Source organism: Crocuta crocuta, unplaced genomic scaffold (assembly GCF_008692635.1).
Source record: "Crocuta crocuta isolate KB4526 unplaced genomic scaffold, BGI_CrCroc_1.0 scaffold35, whole genome shotgun sequence".
In the NCBI taxonomy this organism is placed as follows: Eukaryota; Metazoa; Chordata; class Mammalia; order Carnivora; family Hyaenidae; genus Crocuta; species Crocuta crocuta.
The window spans coordinates 4976702-4999926 of record NW_027530625.1 but is presented as its reverse complement, the minus strand read 5'-3'; the positions used below and the strand labels follow the sequence as shown (position 1 = coordinate 4999926).

Sequence of the window (23225 nt, the reverse complement as noted above, 5' to 3'; positions counted from 1 at the left end):
AGGTAGGGGGTGCCTGGGTGGCTCGGTTAAGCGTCCGACTTCGGCTCGGGTCATGATCTCACGGTTCGTGGGTTCGAGCCCCGCATCGGGCTCTGTGCGGGCAGCTAGCTCAGAGCCTGGAGCCTGCTTCAGATTCTGTGTCTCCCTCTCTCTCTGACCCTTTCCTGCTCACGCTGTCTCTCTCTCTCTCAGAAATCAATAAAACATTAAAAATTAAAGAAAAAAAAAGAAAATAGCAAGGTAGATTAGGAGTCCTCTAGCGTATCAAACTCCTTCTGGAGGCCTCCTTCCCCTTTGATTTACCTCCCCCAACTTCCTAGTATATAACCAGTCACTCTTCCCAACTTCAGTACAGCTCTTTCTGCCCACAAATTCTGTCCCCATGCTTTAAAAAAATAACTTTTTTTTTTCACCAAAGACACCCTCAAGAATTATTTCTTGGTTGTCAGCTCTGGAACCCTCCACCCCACTAAAAAAACTCACCATTTGGCGTCCAACGTAGGGGTGTGGGTCTTTTCATCTGGACTCTGAGCTTTGGTGCAAATGTGGTAAGCACTTTCTCTTTTCTTCCTTTATTCTTATTTTAGAGGCTTTTCAAAAAGTATGGTCTTATTGCAACACTTTCCTGTCCATTGCTCAGTCTGTGCTCCTCTAGCCCGTGGCTGCTCTACAGGGAGGAGAAAGCCTGCTTTTTGGCTAGAAGTGAATTCCCAGGCTGGAATGGTAAAAAGACCCAGAAACTTGTGTCCCCTCTTTATTCCTGTTCTTATACATAGTTGTCTGTGTTGGGCACGGGACAGTCACTTAAGTGACCATCACAGATGCAAATCTTAAGACTCCTGTGTTGGTCTAAAGTGATCCCAACCACATCTCTGGTCTAGCTGCTTCTGGCTGTGAAACCTCCCGGGGAAGCCCACAAAACCACTACCTAATTGAATTAAAACCCAACTGGGGACCATTTCCTAAGAAGTTGGCTGTAAAGACTATATGTGTTGGCATGTAGAGTAGATCATGATAGGTTTCTGTCTTCACTGTTTTCTGTCAATGTCCTCTACTAACTACTACTAAAATTAGAAAATCTGGAAATTCCCCCTGTAAAACTTTTCCAGTGTTTTCTGAGGCTAAAAAGGGTGGTTTCTTCAGTCTTCTCAGCAAGGCAAACTAGGTCCATCTGCTGGCCCCTTTTGTAGCCTAGGATGCGATGGGAAAGCAGGGATGCCAGCATCCCTCCTACAGAAGCCATTAATGGCTGGTAGGTGATAATAGTGATTTAGCTTCAGGTACACCTCAGGTCACTTTGGCACCTAAGGAACTTCTGATATATCCTGCATGGGTGATGCCACCTGGGAGTTGGGGGGCGGTGGATTTTTGTGGTAATGGACCATCTCTACTTTTCTCTCGCTAGGAGGAAAATGGGACCGTCTCCTCAGTCCCCAAGGACTTGCTCTTAAGATGCCTTTTCAACCCACAGGAAACAATCTAGATTGCAAAATTTAGGAAAGGACTGATGTCCTGTAATACTGTGTGGCCTTAGTAGGATCTAGCAGTTAGATGTCTTCTGCAAGAAACAGAATTAATGCACAGAGGTACCCTAGGTCCAGGCCTTCACAGATCGAAGTCTGGATCTGGACAAAAAGATCTGTTGCAGAATGTGTTTGCCCAAATGTGTTTGGATAGTAAACTCCCTCCTGGCATAGTTGATGCCTGATCAGGCCTCCTGATGGAACTCTGTTGCTAGAGGAAACACAGGCCATCCCTAACAAAGGGAAATGCTGACTCTCCCTGTTCCTCCTCCTAATAGATGGGGGGGGGGGGCCTCTCCCTCATTCATTTCCTGAGTTAATGGCTACAATTGGAGTCCATTGTGGTTAGTCTACCTCATGACGTGGACTTTAAAGAATATTCCCAAGCAGCTGCCAAACTCCCTTTGTTTTGGGGAAATCCCTTGTCTTCTCTAGCCTGACATAGCCTCCCTATTTCCACTTTGGTGGAAATGAAACACACAAACAAACATAGGGTCTCCTCTTTCTGACTTGATAGGGTTTAGAACCAAGAATCCTCGGGGCGCCTGGGTGGCTTAGTCGGTTAAGTGTCCGACTTTCGTTTAGGTCATGATCTCGCGGTTCGTGGGTTCGAGCCCCGCGTCGGGCTCTGTGCTGACTGCCAGCACAGAGCCTGGAGCCTGTTTCAGAGTCTGTGTCTCCCTCTCTCAGAAATAAATAAAATATTAAAAAAAAAAAGGAACCAAGAATCCTCTTTCTGTGCCTCCTGGCACTTTGACTCTTCTGCCTTCCCCTTCCCTTCCTCCTATTTCTGCATCACTTCCATGCGACCTAAATAACTGGCTTCTATACCATCCTCCCACCCCCAATGTAAAGAAGCAATGAGCACCCCGTTGGATCACCCACTTCAGATTCCCCCACTGCTGTCCTGGGTTAAAAAAAAAATGACAATGGGGAGCAAACTGATTGGCCTTTAAGTGAACGCAGGTGAAACATATGTGGTGTTTAAGCTTATTTAAGTTTGTTGGTTTAACTAAGATAGACATGTATTTAAAGTTATCACATTAAATATGAAACTTTTATTCTATCAAGGTTTCCTAAAAGTCAAATAAGCTAATGTTATCTCTGTTGTAATTTGTTAGAAAAAAGATGACCTAAAATAATGGTTAATTTTGTATATCTCAAAGTTTTCATGGATAATTGTTAAGATAGCTTTCAAAGTCTTTGGGAATCTGAACTTGGATAAATGGGATTGAATTCGTTGGATATCTAGGTGTTTTCCAAATAGAATAGAGTGCTAAAGCATACATTACTAAATGTAGTTTTGTGCTTTTGACTTCTTATTGCAGAGAAACTAAGAAGATTTGGGTTTATTGGAAAAAATACGTTGTGCTTAACTGATTCATGAATTTGCCATCTAAAGAATTCTGGTGTAACAGTTTACAAATGGTTACCTTTTAGTCTCAGCTGGAGACCAAGGTGTCTAAGAGTCAAAATTCTGCAAAACATAATTAAGACTGATGGAAATAAGAAAAGCAACTCTATATGTAAAAAGTAGGAATGTTTAAAAAAGAGAAGGAATGGGAATATATTTTTTGTTGCAGGTAAAAGAGTGTAATTTTTTTCTAAATGAGACTGGTTTGGAGGAAAAATAGTTTGGGACAAAATCTGAATGTAAAGGGAAGTTGTAGAAGGTTTGTGAAGGGAAATCTTTGGAAAGGAATTTTATGTGTGGTTGACAGACTAAGTTGCCATGAGTGGATTTTTAAAAGTACACTGGAATAAGGATGAAATTCTGCTTTTCTCTCTGTTCAAAACACAAAGGTTTTTTGGATTGNCTCTTTTGTCTGCGGGGAAAACCACAGCTTTAGGTTTTGTCTTTATCAGGTCTTTGATCACTTAGTTAAAGCTTCTCACTGTTAAAAGAGCTAAGTTTTGATGACAACTATATACCCCTACATATTTGCCTTTGGAATCTCTTATTGTCATCTTGGTTAAATACATAATTTAAACCTGTAAGATTTGTAATGATCTGAATTCTATTTCTGGTGTGCTCAATGACTGTCTAAGGTTTGACAAACTTCCCAGCATTTAAATTGTAAAGAAAGTCTTTTTGACAAAGGAGGTCTTTTTATTTGGTATGTTAAGAGAAAATCCCAGTTAAAAAAGGGTAACCTTAGGAGATATTGCTTGGGTAAATGCTGGAACTGTTCAAGTGTAGATGCAATTCCTAAGTCTCTAAATGAATATGGAAAACATATACTCCTAAACCTGACCTGACAGTTACTAGAAACCCACCCCATATAAACCTGAAACTCCTGGTTTATTTAAAAGATTGAAAGTCTAATACAGCAGGGGATTTAACTCCAAAATGGAAGGGCCCCTACTGGGTCATAGAAGGTACTCCTGATGGGGAAAACTTGTTGTGAGATGGCCGACAGGACTAATTAGAAAACATCTGTCCCTGATTAATGAGGAATGCAGAAGTAACAGGCTATAAACTGTTCCCTCTGCTAATGCTCTGGGCCTCAGACCTCTGGAGAATGATCTCCTCTGAGCCCACCGGTGTAAAATAAACCTCCACACTTCCAAGATCTCGGACTACCGCTAGGTTCTTCTGCCGGGTGGTCCAGACCAGATCCTGTAACACTCCCAGTGCAATTAGAAGTTAGAAGGGCACACTTCATGGGCTCTTATATCTAAAATAAAACCTGGACCCCCTTCACAGGAATTCAATGAGCAAATAAATGTGCCTTCGTATTCCTGTGAACCTCTGGGAGACCTCCAACTTCTCTTAGGATGCTTGGACCTTTCTTTTTTGTCCTCCTTTACCAATTTATTCTAACAGTTAATTCTTACAATGGGCCATTCAAAAGGATCACCACAGACATTTGAGTTACAAACCAGAAAAATCAATCTGATTCCTGCTGTCTGTTCCCACAAGCATCCGAGGATGCTTCAAGCCTGACATCTAAAAACTCTCATGGCAGCACTGGGAGATACTGGTTTGTAATCTGCTCTAACCATTTACTTGTATTTATCTTGTTTCCTTAAAAGTACCTGCTATTAATTCCCTGCTTGCTTACTAAAGAAAAGAGTCTATATGATGGGTATACACCACCTGTTACAGAGATAAGGCAAATTAAACAAATTTCAAAATACCATTATATTACTAAATAATAAAATAACTCAAACTCATAAAACACTTCTACAAAACAGAATGCAGGAGATGTTTTAAGTGTTGCACAAGGTGGAACGTAAACTCTCCTAAGAACAAAACAGTTTGTGTATACATTCCAGAGTACCTCAAAAATATTTCTTGATTTATAACTGTCCTGAATACTCAAATTGGCACAATAAATAACCCCTGTATTTACTTTAGTGATGGGTTAAACTCTTGGACTGGAGGATTTTGGTTAGATGCCAAAGGACTTTTCATTTGAGCTAATCTTTCTAGCTATTCTAGTTATGTTTTGCTGTTCTCTCCCACATCTCTCTGCCTGATGCCAAGACTCCATCACTACAATAGCTTCAAGCCAACAGATGATCCTTTCTATTCAAGGATGTTCATACATGTTATCCACCTTGGATTCAGCTGCCTCACCTTAACTGCCCAATATGTTCCCTGACATACCAATATTGACCCATAGTAGGGATAACACTTTGCCCCTACTCAGCAGGAAGAAGCTACAGAAGGTGAGACCTTCTTCCTTCAACAATTTTAAAGAGACAAGGGTCAAAATTGTTCAGGGGGGATATGATGAGGAAGCGTGGGGCAAGCAGAGGGGAGTCACATCCCCCGAACCTTCACCCTCTGCCCAGGGAGAATATGTGTGATATTCAAACACTCATGGCTATTCAAGAACAAATTGTTTAAGTGCTTGCCATGGTGATGTGGAAAAGTAAGGCAAATGAAAAATTAAATCTCCTTATTGCCTACAGCCTGTTGACAAGTCCTTGAAACCAGCAGACTGACTTTCCTCTAGGAGCTCCACTGCCTAGATGGTGACACTTTGCTAGGGGCAAAGAGAACCTTAGCTTAACATTATCCCAACCTCTAGGATCCTGTAACTCTACTTCCTTTCAATCAGTTGCCCCAAGGTATATGCTGGTAATCATACGCCAAGCTTATGGCCCCAAGATATGCATCTGAAGGGTCTCAGGATTGTGGGTTTTTTTCAAAGGTAATAAGTGGTGTTTTCCTAGCAACAGCTAACCCCTCAAGGTCCTGGAAACCTTGCTTCCAAAATACCTTAGAGACTTACTCTATCCCTGACCCCCTCCCAACCTGAGGGTATATAAGCAATTATCCATCACCACCCTAGTGCAGCTCTTCCTGCTCTGGGGTCCTGTCCCTGTGTTTAATTAAATCATTTTTTGCACCAAAGACTATTTCCAGAAATCTTTCTTGTCCGTCGACTCCGGATCACCCACCAAATCCCCAAAGCTTAATCGCTATACATTCTAGATTATCACACAAATATTTCTCGATTACTAACTGACCTGAAAACTCAAGTTGCTTCTTCTTTTTTTTTTTTTTAATGTTTTATTTATTTCTGAGAGAGAAAGACAGTGTGAACAGGGGAGGGTCAGAGAGAGAGGGAGACACAGAATCTGAAACAGGTTCGAGGCTCTGAGGTGGCTGTCAGTACAGAGCCCAACGCGGGGCTTGAACCCACGCACCATGAGATCATGACCTGAGCTGAAGTTGGATCCTCAACCGACTGAGCCACCCAGGTGCCCCACTCAAGTTGCTTCTTTAGACAATCTCTCCCTTTCCTTTCATGATTGGTTAAACTGCTGGATTTAAGGATTTTCATTAATTACCAAAAAAACTTTTATTTGGGCTACTCTTCCTTGTTTTTCTAAACTACATTTTGCTGTTTTCTCCCACGTCTCTCTGTCTGGTCACAAGATTCCACAAGCCAACAGATGATCCTTTTTACTCCAGGAGGTTCATATTTGGTATCCGCATTGAATCCAGCTGCCTCTTACTTGTGTAACTTTACTCTATGTACCCCAGCTGATCAATATCGATTCATAGGTAGGGACATCTCTACGCCTCTACTGAACAGCAAAAAGCTACAGAAGATGAATCTTTCCACCTTCAACCACCTTAAAGATATAAGGGTCAAAATTGTTTATGGGGGATATGATGAGAGAGCATAAGGCAAGCTGAAGGCAAAGTGCAAGATAGCATTACCCCACCGCCACACCAGGTGGGATGTATGTGACATTCCTCAGGTACCCCTGGCTGCCCAAGAACAAAGGAAAGAAAGGAAGCCAAATGGTTAACTGATAAAGGTCACAGTCATGCAGGACATGTAAATTAGAAGAAAAAGGCAATTTTATCAGTAGCCTAATCTCCAGAAACCAATAGACTCAGTTTCATGGAGCCCCACATCACCCCTCCATAATAATATGGGGAACAAAGGCAAGAAGGAAATGGCTGGGAACATTAAATTTCCTAATACCCTGCAGCCCACTGACCAATACTTGAGGCTGGCAGAGAAGAACATCTCTCCAGGAACTCCCTACTGTCTTAATGTTAATGTTTTGCAAGAGGGAAAAGTACCTTAACTTGACAATAGCTAGGCCTTCAGTGTTCTGTCAATCTTCTTTATCATATGAAAATCTCAGAAACCTTCCCTTGGCTTTACTGCCTCAAACTCTAAAGCATATAGCAGTCAGTTTTCACATCCCCAGTGCAGCTCATTCTGCCCATGGGTCCTGTCCCCCTGATTTGATAAAACTGCATTTTGGCACCAAAGAATTCTTTCTTGGCCCTTGGCTCCAGAACCCCCCATCACCCTAAAACTTCATCACTGGTGAAGTGGGGGTGCCGGCACCTTGATCCCCCCAACCCTCTCCAACTGCCTGGCCCTGGCTGGGCTTCTGCCATGGGACCTGCTGAGGGTGGCTGAACATGGGTGTGAAATGTGTCCCATCGGTGTGCTAAGAGGCAAGGGTAATTGAGGGCAGCTGCTTGTCAGGGCTAGGCATGGAGGTGGGAGCCAGAGGTGTTCTGTTGGAGCTGGACTCTGCTTCTGTGGCCTCCATCCCTTCCAGGGGACCACAGTTCCTGCACGTGATGCTAATAGGAGCCTGCCCTTTGTTCTTTTCACTCTCAGAGGGCCCAGAGGTCAGGGAGCACAGACTGGGGACCAGGGGACATATTTATTTAGCAAGCAAGAGTGATTCCATTAGCAGGGCAGCCTGGGGAACATTGGTGGGGGTGGACTGTACAGTGAGAAGAGGCTCCCCGCTCTCTCAGTGGTTTCCAGACTGGTGAGTACAGCAGCGTGGTGCTCTGGGCAGAGGTTGGCAAGAGGGGATGGCGTGAAGAGAGTCACGGGCATCTGAAAGGGAGTCAGGGGAATCAGGGGAAGAGGGCAGCTGTGCTGGGCAGGTGGGACAAAGGCAGACCTGGGACTCCCCTCCCAGCTGACCCCGGCTCCCATCAGACCCCGCTCTAGCCATACTTACCGCATGCTTGGTCACTTATCCATGCACTGATCTGTGGGAGACAGAGTGGTCACCATGGGCAGGAGTGTGTCTGTGGGACCCCTGACCTCCAGGGACACTTTACTGCCCGTGGGCTGCACTATACCCCAGCCCAATCTGGCCACAGAAGCTCTGGGGGTTCCCTTCAGACATGGTACATGGGCAGAGGACTGGGGGACAGGCCTGGGGACAAGCAGACCTGGATGACACCATTCACCAAAGGAGGCAGATGAGGCCCAGCCACGCTCCTGCTTGGGCACCAAGCCTTCTCCATGTTTACCTGCTGAGCCCTGACAGCCCCTCAGCCTTGGGGAGGCACCTGCCCGGGCCAGGCTGCCTGAAGACAAGGATTCCTCCCAAGCCAGTGGTGAGCTAATACCAGGGGATGTCCAGGGTGGCCCAGGACAAACAGGCCTGGGTGGAGGGGGAGGTGACCAGGTGGCCCCAGGTGTGCAGTGCTCATGTGGGCAGGACCGAGCTCTTGTGCAGGAGGAACACATGGGAACCAGAACCCTGATTGCGGCAGGGTCTCACTTAATGCAAAGTGACTCTTGGGGCTCCAGTGATTGCAGCAGGGGCCTGTGTCGCCCCTCTCCCCCCTTCCCTAGTGAGGCAACATCAGGCCTGACCAGTCCCCATGTGCCCTTCTCCTCTCCCCAGCTGGTGATTACCAATGCGGATAGGGAAGATGATGTGTTGATCTGTGAGACCCAGGGATTTGGTGAAGCTGATGAAGTTTTCCTTCAACTCAGGAGTCAGATCCATGGTCCTCCCTGTGGCCAAGATGGCTGGTGAGTGGCTAGAAATGCTCCATATATGTTGTTGAAAGCATGATCGAGGCCTCAGGCCCCTTCCTCACTGAGGGGTTCTTGGATGACTACTCTCCCTCCTCCCCGGGCTCGGAGTGAAGGGGACCTTAGGTCCTGGGCACCATGGGGCTCTTCTCCCCACCATGACCAAGAGCCAGGTTCCAGAGGGGATAAGACTCACCATAGAGGGCGATCTTGAAGAACTCCTGGTTTCTGAAAATTTTCTTGAAGTACAACATGGCAAACTGGTTGTAGTCTGTAGCCACTACTCGTAAAATGTACATCTGGATTCCAGTGTACCCTGCATGGTGGACGGTGAGATCTCAGCCCTCCCTGGCTGGGCAGAGGGAACTATTGATTCTTCCCCTGCGTCCATAGGATGGTGTCTGCGTGGAGGGTCTGGGAAGTCTGTGTCCCCGAGGACCCACCCTACTCAGGACTCACGCTCAATATTGCCCAGGGAGTACTGGCCACGCCGTGCAGTTGGGATGAAAGTTCTGAGCCAGTGGGCACAGGTCTGGTTCCTGTGGAGGCAAGAGATAGGTAGGTAAGAGGGTGATAGCCAATCATGCCAGAGCAGGAGGTCCACATCCCACCCCTGAGATATGCCTAGGACTTTCCCAGTGACCCATCCCTGCCTACCCCTGCCTACTCTGCTCTGAGACACCTTACCTGTCAGACTCTCCCTCAGGACCGACTGTCCTTCCTTCTTCGGGGCTATTTCCCCTTGGTGGCCTTTGCTCCATACTGTCCCCTCACTGAAGCATTTGTCCCTTATTTTAATTTTACTTTAAATATGTTCATTAATTTTTAAAAAAAATTTTTTTTAATGTTTTATTTATTTCTAGGAGAGAGAGAGAGACAGCGTGAGCAGGGGAGGGTCAGAGAGAGAGGGAGTCACAGACTGAAACAGGCTCCAGGCTCTGAGCTGGCAGTCAGCACAGAGCCCAACGTGGGGCTCGAACCCACGAACCACGAGATCATGACCTAAGCGAAAGTCGGACGCTTAACCGACTAAGCCACCCAGGCGCCCCCCTATGTTCATTAATTTTTAAGAGAGAGAGAGAGGAGGGGGGGAAGGGCAGAGATGGAGGGAGACAAAGACTCCAAAGCCGGTCCAGGGTCTGAGCTGTCAATACAGAGCCCAAAAGTGCTCAAGCCCACCTACCGTGACATCATGACCAGGGACAAAGTCAGACGTTTAACTAACTGAGCCACCCAGGTGCCCCTGTCCCCTATTCTTATCTTGCAGGATCCCGATGTGACCGCTCCTGGGGGAATCACCACCAAGGCTCCAGTCTGCTGGATGCCAAAGACTCCCTTAGCTGTTGGGTCAACCCTGACCTCCCACCTGTGTCCCATCTGGTCCCCTGGCAACCCAGAGCTGATCTCCCCACACCTGCCCTTCTCCTGCCTCCTCCATCGCAAATACTCTAGCCCCATCCTCAAGTGCTAGAGCCAGAAACAAAGAGGCTCTGGGTAATCCTTGGCTCCTAATTTGCCCCCACTCTGGTCATCTCCCACCTATGGCAGATCAGCCTCCTGGGTTGCACAGCATCATTCCTCTCCCTGCTCTAGCCAGACCCCCTCCTCATCAATACCTGAGGCCCCTGCCGCTGTGGCCAACACCCCCCTCCAGACCTCCCACCAGCTCCTGCTCAGGGCAGCCATGTGATGGCTTGCTGCTTCTTGAAGAAGTGACTATATCTGACTCAGTCCACCAGACCTTTCATGACGGTCCCAGCCATCCTTCTGATGCAGGTTGGTTCCTAAAGACCCAACCCTCAGACGACCTCTTTGGAAGCCCTTGAGAACGTCGTAGGTGGAATGCTAGGCTGGATCCAGTGACCCTCCTTCCATTCTAGGACCCCGCTGCTCTCTTTGGGAGAGGGACATGCCCAGGACTGTCTTGTGTCTGTGCTGAAGTGACCAAGAAATATTGATCGAGTGATTGAAAGAAGGAATAAATACAGGGATGGAGTACCCAGCAGTATAATGATCATCTTTCAGCTTTGGTCGCCCCTCGGTTATGACATCAGTCTGTCTCTTGCACCCCCAAGACAGCCATATAGCACCCCCCCCCATGTTCCCCTAGGAGGTAGTGGCACTCACCAGGCGAAGGTAGAGGTGATATTGTAGCTTTTGTCTTCATTCAGCTTGTAGGTGTTGGCGTAAATCTTAAATTGGCTGTGTTTTTCTTTATTGAATTCGTTCCCTGACAGTCCTAAGACGTACCATTTACCCTGGAACTACAATGGGGGCTGATGATAGGCAGAGCTAGAAGCAGCCTCCTGGCTCTGCCTGCACCTCTAGGCAGCCTGGCTCTGAATCTGAAGCCCCTCCAATTGGGCTACAGGGACCCAGACTGGCCACACAGGCTGTGCTGATGAAGCCAGCAGGAGCTGGAGTCTATCAGGCCAGGTGGGAGCCCTGAGTGTGTCAGGGACAGCGTGACCCTTAGCTAGTGGCCAGCTGACTTCCATGAGCCTGTTTCCTCATCATGTAGAGGGCCAGAAGATGTTCCCCACTTGCAAGGACTGCGGGCATTATGGAAGAGAGTGTGGACCAGGGAAGTGTGGATCTGCTCAGCTGACCCTCTTGTCAGCAAGGCTGGGTGTGGATGGGGACATGGGGTGTGCCTTCCATTAGGGGACATGAAGGCAGACTGAGCTAAAGCCTGAGGTCATCCTTCGTCTACTCCCCTCTGTTCACACTCATCCGGGAGCCTCCCTGCAGATGCCCCTCCAGGCCACTTACCTGCTTATTCTTAAAGTGAGGCTGCACAGGGACCTTGCTCAGAGACGGAGGTCGGATCAGGTTTGGGGTGGAGACCTGGGCCTGGATCTGCAAGGCCCCCAGCAGGGCAAGGCTCAGCCATAGGAGACACTGGGCCATAACTTCAGGGCTGAGTAAATTGGTACTGCTCCAGATATTCCCCGAAAGAAGAGATTCATGAGGAGCTATCTAGGGGGATACTATTTATGGTCTCTGTGGTCAATGGCTCACCCCAGGGTGGAGCGACTTATCTGTTGCCAAATCCTGGAAGGGTGAGTCAATTGTCAAAAACTCATGCTGAAGATCATGAGACGCTCTCTGTTTTCCTCCAGGTCAGAATTATGCAAGATGACGGGGAGGAAGGTCCAGGTGTTTGGAGGATACATTCCCCATATCTCCATATCTCTGGCAGGGTCAGTGACTCCCTCCACACTGTCATCCCTCTGGTTAGCACAGTGCGAGGACAAGTGTCTCAGATCTGGACCAGCTGTCATCTCTGACATCCAGGAACCTCTCAGCTAGGGCCCCAGTGCAGAGGGGTTAACTGCAGTGGCTCCCCTTTGCTGCAACTGGTGAAAGCAGAGAATATATTATATTAACACAGCCCAGGCTACTTTTTGGTTCTCCAAAGGGAAGGGAAGGGGAGGCAGCTGAAAAGGAAATTCCTGGCAGGGAAGGATAGAGTGTAATCAGTGCTGCTCATGGAGCCCAGAACCTGGCCCTCCCAGAGACCCACACCAGGCCCTGGCAAGAGTGAGAAGCCCTTCCTCCACCCCCCCACCCCCACCACCAAAGGCCTACTGGGGAGTGTTCCTGATGAGGGAGCATAAGGCAAGCTGTGGACAAAACACATGCTAGCTTTCAGGTCCTCCTGGCTGCTAATCAACAAAGGAAAGCAAAGAACTCAAATGATTAACTGATAGAGATCACTGTCCTGCAGGACATGACTCTCCATCAGTTTACCCATGTCCTAGTATATTAGGAGAAAAAGAGAATCTTATCAATAGCTAAATCTCCAGAAACCTATACTCCGTTTCGCAGAGTCTGACTATCACCCTCCCTTCATAGTGATATGGGGAAGAAAGGCAAGAAGGAGATAGCAGATGGCATGAAATCACATTAAGACCTGCAGCCCATTGACAACTACTTGAGGCAAATATGGAATATAACATTTCTCTAGGAATTGGCTACTGTCTGCATGCTAATGCTTTGCCAGAGGGCAAAAGAACCTTAGCTTGACAACAGCCAGGCCTCCAGTAATGTGCGAGTCTTCTTGAGCATATGAAAATCCTTTTAGAAACTTCTTCTTGACATAAACTCCCCCAACCCAATGGTATAGAACCAGTCACTCTTCACAACCCCGGAGCAGCTCTTTCCGTTCAAGAGTCCTATCCCTGTGCTTCAATAAAATCACCTTCTGTGCACCAAAGTTGTCTCAAGAATTCTTTCCCTGGCTGTCAACTATGAATCCCCTCCATTCCAAAGCCCCATCATTCCACCTTGAGTCAGTCCCCCCCTTCCTCCACGCCCCATCGGCAGGGTGGACCCAGACCTCAGCTGGCCCCTAAGGGACTTGGCCCCTCCTGTGGCCCAGTGGACAGAAACCCTAGCTTGGCATGCCAGCTGCAAATGAGACAGCTTGACAGAGCAGGCTTTAAGCCTGCTCCATCCTGGTGAGGGCCCAAGGGGGACATGCATCTGCACTGTGTGAAAAGGGTTGGGAGCCTGGGGCTCCAAGTGGGGCTCTCTATGCTGATAACTCTGGACACTAGAAACTTTGGGTCACAGTGAGTGCCAGGACTCAGCCTCATCCTTAAGTGATCACTGATACCATCTGCCATCTCTGGCCATAGTGTTGGGCTGTGGAGCCCAGGGGCCTAGGCCTGAGCCCCCAGAAGTCTTTCTGCCGTGGTTGATCCTAGCTTTGTCCAGGAGGGAACCAGGAGGCTTAGCTGTCCATGGGAGGCAGTGATGGGTTTCAGCCCACAGGCCATGTCTCCTGATGTCACCACGAGACCAGGCCAGGGCTGACAGAACACCTGATCTAAGGCTGACCTGAGGTCTCACTGGCCTCAAATGAGACTCCCAGAGATCTCATGGGCTCTTCCACCTGCTGCAGGGGAACCAGCTCCCCTAGCATGCACTTTGGGTGGTGGACCCTGAGGGAAGGGACTGTGGGTAAAGAGGGAGCATATGGTAAGGTAATGGCAATTTATAAGCTAGAAACCCTTACCCCCCAGGGGGGATATGTGTGACATTCCTCTGGCTGCCCAAGAACAAAGGAATGGAAAGAAAACAAATGGTTAACTGATAGAAATCCCTGTCATGTAGGACGAGTCTCCATCAATTTACAAATATCTTGGTAAATTAGAAGAAAAGGGCAATATTATCAATAGTCTCATCTCCAGAAACCAATCAACTCAGTTTCTTGGAGCCCCTATTAACACCCTCCCCTCCATGGTGATGTGGGGAAGAAAGGCAAGAAGTAAATGGAAAGTAGAGTTAAATTTCTGATACCTTGCAGTCCAGTGACAAATACTTGAGGGACATAGTGTACAACATTTCTCTAGAAACCCCTACCATTCCTAATGTTAATGCCTTACTAGAGGTAAAACAACCTGGGCTTGACCATAGCTAGGGCTCAGGTATCTTAGATAGTTCCTCATATCATATCAGCATATCAAAGTCCCTCTGGAAACCTCCCTCCCTTTTGACATTACTTCCCTTAATGTTGGGAGCTATTCTGAGCTCACTGGTTGAGAATACTCCTTGTGAGGTTAAGGCAGGTTTGCAAAGTCTCCTGCCATCGGATGATGACCGATATCTACCCCCACTTAATTGCTTCTTCTTTTTTAATGTTTTTATTTACTTCTGAGAGAGAGAGAGAGAGAGAGAGAGACGCAACGTGAGCAGGGGAGGGTCAGAGAGAGAGGGAGATACAGAATCTGAAGCAGGCTCCAGGCTCTGAGCTCTCAGCACAGAGCCCAACACGGGGCTCGAACACACAAACTGTGAGATCATGACCTGAGCCGAAGCTGGACGCTTAACCGACTGAGCCACCCAGGCGCCCATCCCACTTAATTGTTTCTGCTTGAGCACTTTAAGCACCGACCACGGAGGCATCTTGTTGATTGGTATCAGGAGTGACTTGTCCCCTTATTCTGGCCCTGATATGCTGATGGCACCTTGTGAAGAAACTTATTGTAGGAACTTCTTTTGTGATTATGGGAGCAAACATTGTGTTTCCTGAGGATCCTGTTTTTCTTATACTCCCCTTAAGCAAACAGGCTATTGACCCCTGCTCACAAAGAACTAACTTTTGCCTTTGCTATGCTAAAAACATTGTCTTGTATTTGAATGCTAAAGATACCTTCCTTCCCCATATGATAAACATCTAAATCGCCTACATCAGTCACTACTGATAAAGGCTATGCATGAGTCTTCTACAAATCTATGAAATTTTTACATATCAAAGAATTTGTCATCAGAAACCATTGTCTAAGGCAAATGCCACTTCTGTGCTGTTCCCCATACACTTAACTATAAATAAAGCTGAGACTCAGTCAGTGCATAGATGCCTGCCTGGTGATCAGGAAGAATCTCCGGGCTCTCTCACTCTCTCGCTGACACCATCCATTCTTTGGGGACCCCTGGACCGGCTGGAGCTGGACTCCGGCACCCTAACTTCATAGTATATAACCAGTCCCTCTTCACAACCTCAGTGCAGCTCTTTCTGCCCACGGGTTCTCTCCACCTCCTTTAATAACATCACTGTTTGTGCACCAAAGATGCCCACCCTATTCTAAAACCTCATCTTTTTGCACTCCAGTGTGGGGGTCTGAGTCTTTTCATCTGGACCCTGAGCATTCATGCAAACTTGGTGAGTACTTTCTCTTTTGTTTCTTTATTCTTACTTTAGGGACTTTTCACGGAGTATGGTCTTATTGCAACACTTTCCTGTCCATTGCTCAGTCTGTAATCCTCTAGCCCGTGGCTACTCTACAGTGAGAAGAAAGCCTGCCTTTTGGCTAGAAGTGAGTCCCCAGGCCGAAATGGTAAAAATACCCAGAAACTTGACCCTCTCTTTTTTCCTGTCCTTATATATTGTTGTCTGTGTTGGGCACGGGACAGCCACCTAAGTGACTAGCAGGGCTGACAATCATAGACTCCCGTATGAGGTTTCCTCCTCATCGGTCTAAAGTGATCCCCTCCACATCCCTGGTCTAGCTGCTTTGGGCTCTGGGACCTCCCCTGTTGCTGGCAAAACCAGTACCTGATTGAATTAGAACCCAGCTGAGGTCTGTCTCCTAGGAAATTGGCTCTGATGACGGTATGTGTTGGAATGTCATGTGTTAGAATATAATGGGTTTCCGTCTTTTCAGTCATTGTCCTCTACTACTACTTAAATAGAAGGTTGGGCAATTCCCCCTTGTAAAACTTTTCCAGGGTTTTCCATAGGTGAAAAAACAGTAGTTTCTTCAGACTTCTCAGCAAGGCAAGCAGGATATGTCTGCTGGCCCCTATTGTAGCCTAGGCTGCAATGGGACACTGAGGAGATACCAGCATCCCTCCCATAGAGGTCCTTTGCACCTGGTTGGAGATCACAGTGATTTGGTCCGAAGTATGCCTCGAGTCACTTTGACACCTCAGGAACCCCTCTGATATATCCTCTGCAGTGGACACCACCTGGGAGTTTAGGGGAATTTTTGTGGTAATGACCTTCTCTACTTTTCTCTCCCTAGGCGGAGGATGGGACATTCTCCTCAGCCCCCGAGGACTTTCCCTTGGGATATTATTTCAAGCCACTGGAAACAATTTGGATTGCAAAATTTAGAAAAGGACTGATGTTCTGTACCACTGCATGGCTTTAGTAGGAACTAGCAGTTAAATTTCTTCTGGAAACAAGATTAATAGGCAGAAGTACTTGAGGTCCAGGCTTCACAGCTCTAAATCAGGAACCATACCTATAGGCTTCTTGCAGAATATATTTGTCCAAATGTGTTTGGCTAGTAAATTCCCTCCTGGCATAGTGGATGTCCTAACAGGCCTCCTCCTGATGAAACTCAGTTGCTGAAGGAAACACAGGCCTTCCATGACAAAGAGATGCTGACTCCTCTGTGTTCTGTCTCCTAATAATTTTGGGATCTTCTCCCTCATTCATTTCCTGAGTGAACAGCTATAAAGGGAGCCTACAGTGAGGGTGCCTGGGTGGCTCAGTCGATTGGGCGTTCGACTTTGACTCAGGTCAAGATCTGATAGCTTGTGTGTTTGAGCCCCATGTCAGGAGCCTGCTTTGATTTCAGTGTCCCTTTCACTCTGCCCCTCCCTTGCTCATGCTCTCTCTCTCTCTCTCATAAATAAAACATTAAAAAAAAAAAGGAGCGAACTGTGGTTAGTCTACCTCAGCTGTGGACTTTAAAGTATATTCCCAAGCACCTGCCCAAACTCCCTTTGTTTCAAGAAAATCCCGTCTTCTCTAGCCTGACATAGATCCCTATTTCCACTTTGTTGGATATCAAACAAACAAACATGGAGTCTCCTCATTCCCAGCTGACAAGGTGTAGAACCAGGAATCCTTTTTCTCTGCCTTCTGGGACTTCACCTTTTCTACCTTCCCCTCTCCATTCTCCTGGTTCTGCATCACCTTCTGTGTGACCGACATAAAAAGTGGCTTCTGTACCATCCTCCCACCCTCAATGTCAAGGAGTGATGAGCACCCCTTTGGATCGCCCACTTCAAATTCCCCCACTGGTGTCCCAGGTAAAAGAGTGACAATGGGGAACACATTGATTGTCCTTTAAGTAAACGCAGGTGGAACAAATTCGGTTTTTAAGCTTAATTAAGTTTGCTGATTTAACTATGATAGACATGTATATAGAGTTATCAGCATTAAATACGAAACTTTTGTTCTACCAAAGTTCTCTAAAGGTCAAATAAGCTCATGAGGTCTCTGTTGCAATTTGGTAGCAAAGATGATTTAAAATAATGGTTAATTTTGTGTATCTCAAACTTTTCATGGATAATTGTTAAGATAGCTTTCAAAGTCTTTGGTAATCTGACACTTGGATAAATGGGACTGAATTCGTTGGATACCTAGGTCTTTTCCAAATAGAATGGAGTGCTAAAGGATTGATTACTGAATGTAGGTTTGCACTTTTGACTTCTTATTGTGAAGAATATAAGAAACTTTGGGTCTATTGAAAGACAGGCTTTGTGCTTAATTGATTCATGAATTTGCCATCTAAAGAATTCTGATGTAGGGGCGCCTGGGTGGCTTAGTCGGTTAAGCGTCCGACTTTCGCTTAGGTCATGATCTCGCGGTTCGTGGGTTCGAGCCCCGCGTCGGGCTCTGTGCTGACTGCCAGCTCAGAGCCTGGAGCCTGTTTCAGTCTGTGACTCCCTCTCTCTCTGAACCTCCCCTGCTCACGCTGTCTCTCTCTCTCTCTCTCTCCTAGAAATAAATAAAAATATTAAAAAAAAAAAAGAATTCTGATGTAACAGTATACAAATAGTTACTACTTAGTCTACCCTGGAGACTAAGGTTTTTAAGAGTCAAAATTCTGCTAAACATAATTAAGACTGATGGAAGTAAGGAAAGCAACTGTATATGTAAAACAGTAGGAGTGTGTAAAAAAGAGAGAAGGAATGAAAATATATTTTTTGTTGCAGGTCAAAAGAAAGTAATTTTGTCCTAAATGAAACTGGCTTGGAGAAAAATGGCCTGGGACAAAATTTAAATGCAAAGCAAAATTGTAGAAGGTTCATGAAGGGAAATCTTTGGAAAGGAATTTTATGTGTGGTTAGGATAGACTAGGTTGTTTTGAATGGCTTTTTAAAAGTATACTGGTATGAGGTTGAAATTCTGCTTGTCTCTGTTCAAAACACAAAGTTTTTTGGATTGTTCAGCTCTTGATAAAAAATTAATAATAATAATAATAATATACAAATGATTGTTTTCACTTTTGTTTCCTGGGAAAATCACAGCTTTAGGTTATGTCTTTATCAGGTCTTTGATCACTTAGTTAAACTTCTCACTGTTAAAGGAGTGAAGTTTTGATGAGAACTACATACTCCTACATATTTGCCTTTGGAATCTCTTATTGCCATCTTGGTTAAATACATAATTTAAGGCTGTAAGATTTGTAATGATCTGATTCCATTTCAGATGTACTCTATAACTTCCTAAAGTTTAACAAACTTCCCAGGATTTAAATTGTAAAGAAAGTCTTTTTGACCAAGGAAGCCTTTATTTGGTATGTTAAGTGAAAAGCCCTGTTAAATAATGTAAACCTTAGATGATATTGCTTGGGTAAATGCTGGGACTGTTTAAATGTATGTGCAATTCCTAAGTCTCTAAATGAATATGGAAAACATATATTTGCTAAACCTGATCTGACAGGTACTAGACACCCACCCCATATAAACCCGAAACTCTTGGTTTATTTAAAGGATTGAAAGTCTAATACAGCAGGGGATTTAACTCCAAAATGAAAGAGACCCTACTAGGTCATATTATCTACTCCCACTGCAATATGGTTAGAGAGGAACACTTCATGGGCTCCTGTATCTAAAATAAAACCTGGACCCCCTTCACAGGAATTCAGTGAGGAAACTAATGTGCCTGCATATTCCTGTGAACCTGTGCAAGACCTCCAACTTCTCTTAGGATGGTTGGACCTTTCTTTTTCATCCTCCTTTCTCAATGTCTACTAACAGTTCCTTCCTACAATGGGCCATTCAAAAGGATCACCACAGACATTTGAGTTACAAACCAGAAAAATCAATCTGATTCCTGCTGTCTGTTCCCACAAGCATCCGAGGATGCTTCAAGCCTAACATCTAAAAACTCTCATGGCAGCACTGGGAGATACTGGTTTGTAATCTGCTCTAACCATTTACTTGTATTTATCTTGTTTCTTTAAAAGTGCCCGCTATTAATTCCCTGCTTGCTTACTAAACAAAACAGAGTCTATATGATGGGTATACACCACCTGTTACAGAGATAAGGCCTTATGACTTTCAAAATAACATATTACTAAATACTAAAATAACTCAAACTCATAAGACACTTCTACAAAACAGATGCATGAGAAGTTTTAAGTGCTGCACAAGGTGGAACATAAACTCTCCTAAGAACAAAACAGTGTGTGTATACATTCCAGAGTACCCCAAAAATATTTCTGGATTTATAACTGTCCTGAATACTCAAATTGGCATAATAAATAACCCCTGTCTTTACTTTAGTGATGGGCTAAACTCTTGGACTGGAGGATTTTGGTTAGATGCCAAAGGACTTTTCATTTGAGCTAACTTTCTAGCTATTCTAATTATGTTTTGCTATTTTCTCCCATGTCTTTCTGCCTGGTGACAAGACTCCATCACTACAATAACTTCAACCCAACAGATGATCCTTTTTACTCCAGGATGATCGTACTCATTGTCCACCTTGGATTCAGCTCCCTCTGCCTTCTGTAACTCTTCTCTATGTTCCCCAAATGATCAGTATTGTCTCATGGGTAGGGACCTCTCTACGCCCCTCCTGAGCAAGAGAAGCTACAGAAGATGAGTCCTTCCACCTCAACAACCTTAAAGATGTAAGGGTCAGAATTGTTTATGGGGGAATATGATGAAGGAGCATGAGGCAAGCTGAGGGCAAAGTACAAGCTCACATTATCCCTTTCCACCTCAGGTGGGATGTGTGTGACATTCCTCAGGCCTTGAGCTGCCCAAGAACAAAGGAAAGAAAAAGTATGGTTAACTGATAGAGATCACAGTCCCGCAAGGCATGAGTCTCCATCAGTTTACAAATATCTTAGTAAATTAGAAGAAAAAGACAATCTTATCAATAGCCTAATCTCCAGACACCTATAGACTCAGTTTCCTGGAGCCCCACATCATCCCTCATAGTAATATGAGAAAGAAAGGCAAGAAGGAAAGGCAAGCTGGTAACCTTAAGCTTCCTGATAACCTGTAGCCCATTGACTAATACTTGAGGCTGGCAGGGAACATTTTTCCAGGAACTCCCTACTGTCTAAATGTTAATGCTTTGCTGGAGGGAAAAGTACCTTAGCTTGACGATAGCTAGGTCACCAGTATTCTGTAAATCATCATTAGCATATGAAAATCTATTAGAAAACTTCCCTTGACCTTACCTTCTCCTACGCCGGAGTATATAACCAGTCACTTTTCACAACCCAAGTGCAGCTCTTTCTGCCCACGGGTCCTGTCCCTGTGCTTTAATAAAATCACATTTTTACACCAAAATGTCTTCACATTCTTTCTGGGCCCTTGGCCCAGAGCCCCCCCCCATTACCCCAAAACTTCATCACTTAAGTGGTGGTGAGAGCACCTTGGCCCCCCAACCCTCTACAGCTGCCTGGCTCTGGCTGGGCTGCTGCCAAAGGACCTGCTGCGGGTGGCTGAACATGGGTGTGAGAAGTGTCCCATCAGTGTGCTAGGAGGCAAGGGGAAGTGGTGGCTGCTGCTGGTCTGGGCCTGGGCCTGGAGTTGGGAGCTAGAGGTGTTTAGTGAGAGCTGGACTCTGCTTCTGTGGCTTCCATCTTTTTCTGGGGACCACGTTTCCTGCAAGTGATGCTATAGGAGCCTGCCCTTTGCTCTTTTCCCTCTCTGAAGGCCCAGAGATCAGAGACTGGGGACTGGGGGACATGTGTTTATTTAGCAAGCTAGGCGGGGTTCCGTGAGCAGGGCAGCATGGGGAGGAGCTGGTCGGCTGTGCAATGAGAAGGGTCTCCAGGCTCTCTCAGTGGTGTCCAGGCTGGTGGGGACAGCTGGCTGGTTCCCTGGGGAGAGGTTGGCATAGCAGGATGGGGAGGAGAAAGCCAGTGGGCACCTGAGAGGGAGTCGGGGGAATAGAGAGAGCCGCAGTGCTGGGCAGGTGGGACAAAGGCAGACCCGGGACCCCCGCCCGGCTGCACCCTGGCTCCCATCAGCCCCCGCTCCAGCCATACTTACCTCATGCTCACTCACTCATCGATGCACTGATCTGTGGGAGACAGAGTGGTCATCATGGGCAGGAGTGTGTCTGCGGGACCCCTGACCTCCAGGGCCCCTGAATTGCCCCTGGGCTGCCCTGGACCCCAGGCCGGCTCAGCCACAGAAGCTCTGGGGTTCCCTTCAGACATGGTACAACAGAGGGCTGGATGAGGGGCAGGGGACTGGGGGACAGGCCTGAGGACAAGCAGACCTGGGTGACACCCATTCTCCAAAGGAGGCAGGTGAGGCCCAGCCATGCTCCATTTTGGGCACCAAGCCTCCTTCCTGTTTACCTGCTGAGCCCTGACAGCCCCTCAGCCTTGGGGAGGCACCTGCCCAGGCCAGGCTGCCTGAGGACAAGGGCGACTCCCAAGTCAGTGGTGAGCCAGGCCCAGGGCAAAGGGGGAGGGGGCCCAGGAGAAACAGGCCTGGATGGAGGGGGAGGTGGCCAGGCAAGGAGACTGAGGAAACGTGGCCCCAGGTGTGCAGTGCTCACATGGGCAGGCCTGAGCTATCGTGAAAGAGGAACACTTGGGGCCCAGAACCCTGGCTGTGGCAGGGTCTTCCTGAACCCAAAGTGGCTCCTGGGGCTCCACTGACCCCAGCCGGGGCCAGCGTCCCTCCTCTCCCCCCTTCCCTAGTGAGGCAACATCAGGCCTGGACAGTCCCCATCGGCCTTGTCTCCCCAGCTGGTGGTTACCATTGGGGACGGGGAAGACGATGTGCTCATCGGTGAGGCCCAGGGATTTGGCGAAGCCGATGAAGTTCTCCTTCAGCTCAGGACTCAGCTCCTTGGTCCTCCCTGTGGCCAAGATGGCTGGTGAGTGGCTGGCGAAAGCTCCATGTATATTGTGGAACGTATGAACCATGCTTTAGACCTCTCCCTCCTGAGGGGTTCTGTGGAAAGACCACTCTCCTGCCTCCAGGGGCCCAGGGTGAAGGGACCTTGGGGGCTGGGTGCGATGGGCCTCTTCTCCCCCAGCGTGGCCAAGAGCTGGGTCCCAGAGGGCTTAAGACTCACCATAGAGGGTGATCTTGAAGAACTCCTGGTTTTTGTAAACTTTCTTGAAGAACACCATGGCAACTTTGTTGTAGTCTGTGGTCACCACTCGTGCCGTGTAGCTCTGTATTCCAGGGTAACCTGCATGGTGGATGGGGAGGGATCAGCCCTCTGTGGGCCTGGCAGAGGGAGCTATTGCTTCCTCCCCTGGCACCACAGGATGGTGTCTGTGTGGAGCAGCAGGGAGGTCCGTGCCCCCGGGGGACCCACCCCACGCGGGACTCACGCTTAATGTTGCCCAGGTTGAATTGTCCTGGCTGGAAACTTGGGACAAATGTTCTGATCCAGTGGTCACAGCGCTGGTTCCTGTGGAAGCAAGAGATGGGTGGGTAAAAGGGTGACAGCCCACTGTGCCACAGAAGGAGATACGCCCCCCACCCCTCAGATGGGCCTGGCTCTTCCCCACTGAGCCCATCCCTCTCTGTCCCTGCCTACTCTGCCCTGAGGCACCTGACCTGCTCAGACTCTCCCCCCAGCATCTGCTGTCCTTCCATGGGGCTGTTTCCCCTTGGTGGCCTTCCTTCCATACTGTCACTTTCACCTGAGGCATTTGTCTCCTATTCTTTTTTAAAAAATATTTTA

General features: G+C 47.1%; 2 protein-coding genes across 5 annotated transcripts in view; both read right to left on the bottom strand.

Annotated features, from left to right (window-relative positions):
- LOC144234925 (neutrophil gelatinase-associated lipocalin-like) overlaps positions 1 to 23225 on the bottom strand; it is a 51138-nt gene that overhangs the window by 21797 nt on the left and 6116 nt on the right. The window contains exons 4-8 of one of the 4 annotated variants that reach the window (XM_077768298.1): positions 22870 to 22949; positions 22605 to 22724; positions 22284 to 22385; positions 21563 to 21593; positions 21245 to 21440 (exon numbers count right to left, since the gene is read on the bottom strand). In XM_077768298.1, coding sequence (XP_077624424.1) covers positions 21574 to 21593; positions 22284 to 22385; positions 22605 to 22724; positions 22870 to 22949 — 322 coding nt within the window. In that variant the 3' untranslated portion in view covers positions 21245 to 21440; positions 21563 to 21573. Of the gene's footprint in view, positions 1 to 21244; positions 21441 to 21562; positions 21594 to 21737; positions 22386 to 22604; positions 22725 to 22869; positions 22950 to 23225 lie in introns of those variants that run through there. The other 3 variants (XM_077768299.1, XM_077768300.1, XM_077768297.1) reach the window with 3 other exon arrangements.
- Positions 7665 to 11774, bottom strand: LOC144234921 (neutrophil gelatinase-associated lipocalin-like). Its single transcript, XM_077768291.1, has 7 exons — positions 11573 to 11774; positions 10928 to 11064; positions 9260 to 9339; positions 8997 to 9116; positions 8678 to 8779; positions 7989 to 8019; positions 7665 to 7861 (listed from the first exon to the last, which is right to left on the bottom strand). Exons 1-6 carry the CDS (start codon positions 11708 to 11710, stop codon positions 8000 to 8002), a joined length of 597 nt encoding a protein of 198 aa, XP_077624417.1. The 5' UTR covers positions 11711 to 11774; the 3' UTR covers positions 7665 to 7861; positions 7989 to 7999.

Bases quoted from the DNA above. Each gene is read 5' to 3' on its own strand.
- LOC144234921 (XM_077768291.1), bottom strand. From the start codon at position 11,710: ATGGCCCAGTGTCTCCTATGGCTGAGCCTTGCCCTGCTGGGGGCCTTG. The intron at 9,117-9,259 runs GTGAGTCCTGAG...TCCACCATGCAG, and splicing joins CTCCCTGGGCAATATTGAGC to GGTACACTGGAATCCAGATG. The intron at 8,020-8,677 runs GTAATCACCAGC...TGTCTCCCACAG, and splicing joins CATCTTCCCTATCCGCATTG to ATCAGTGCATGGATAAGTGA.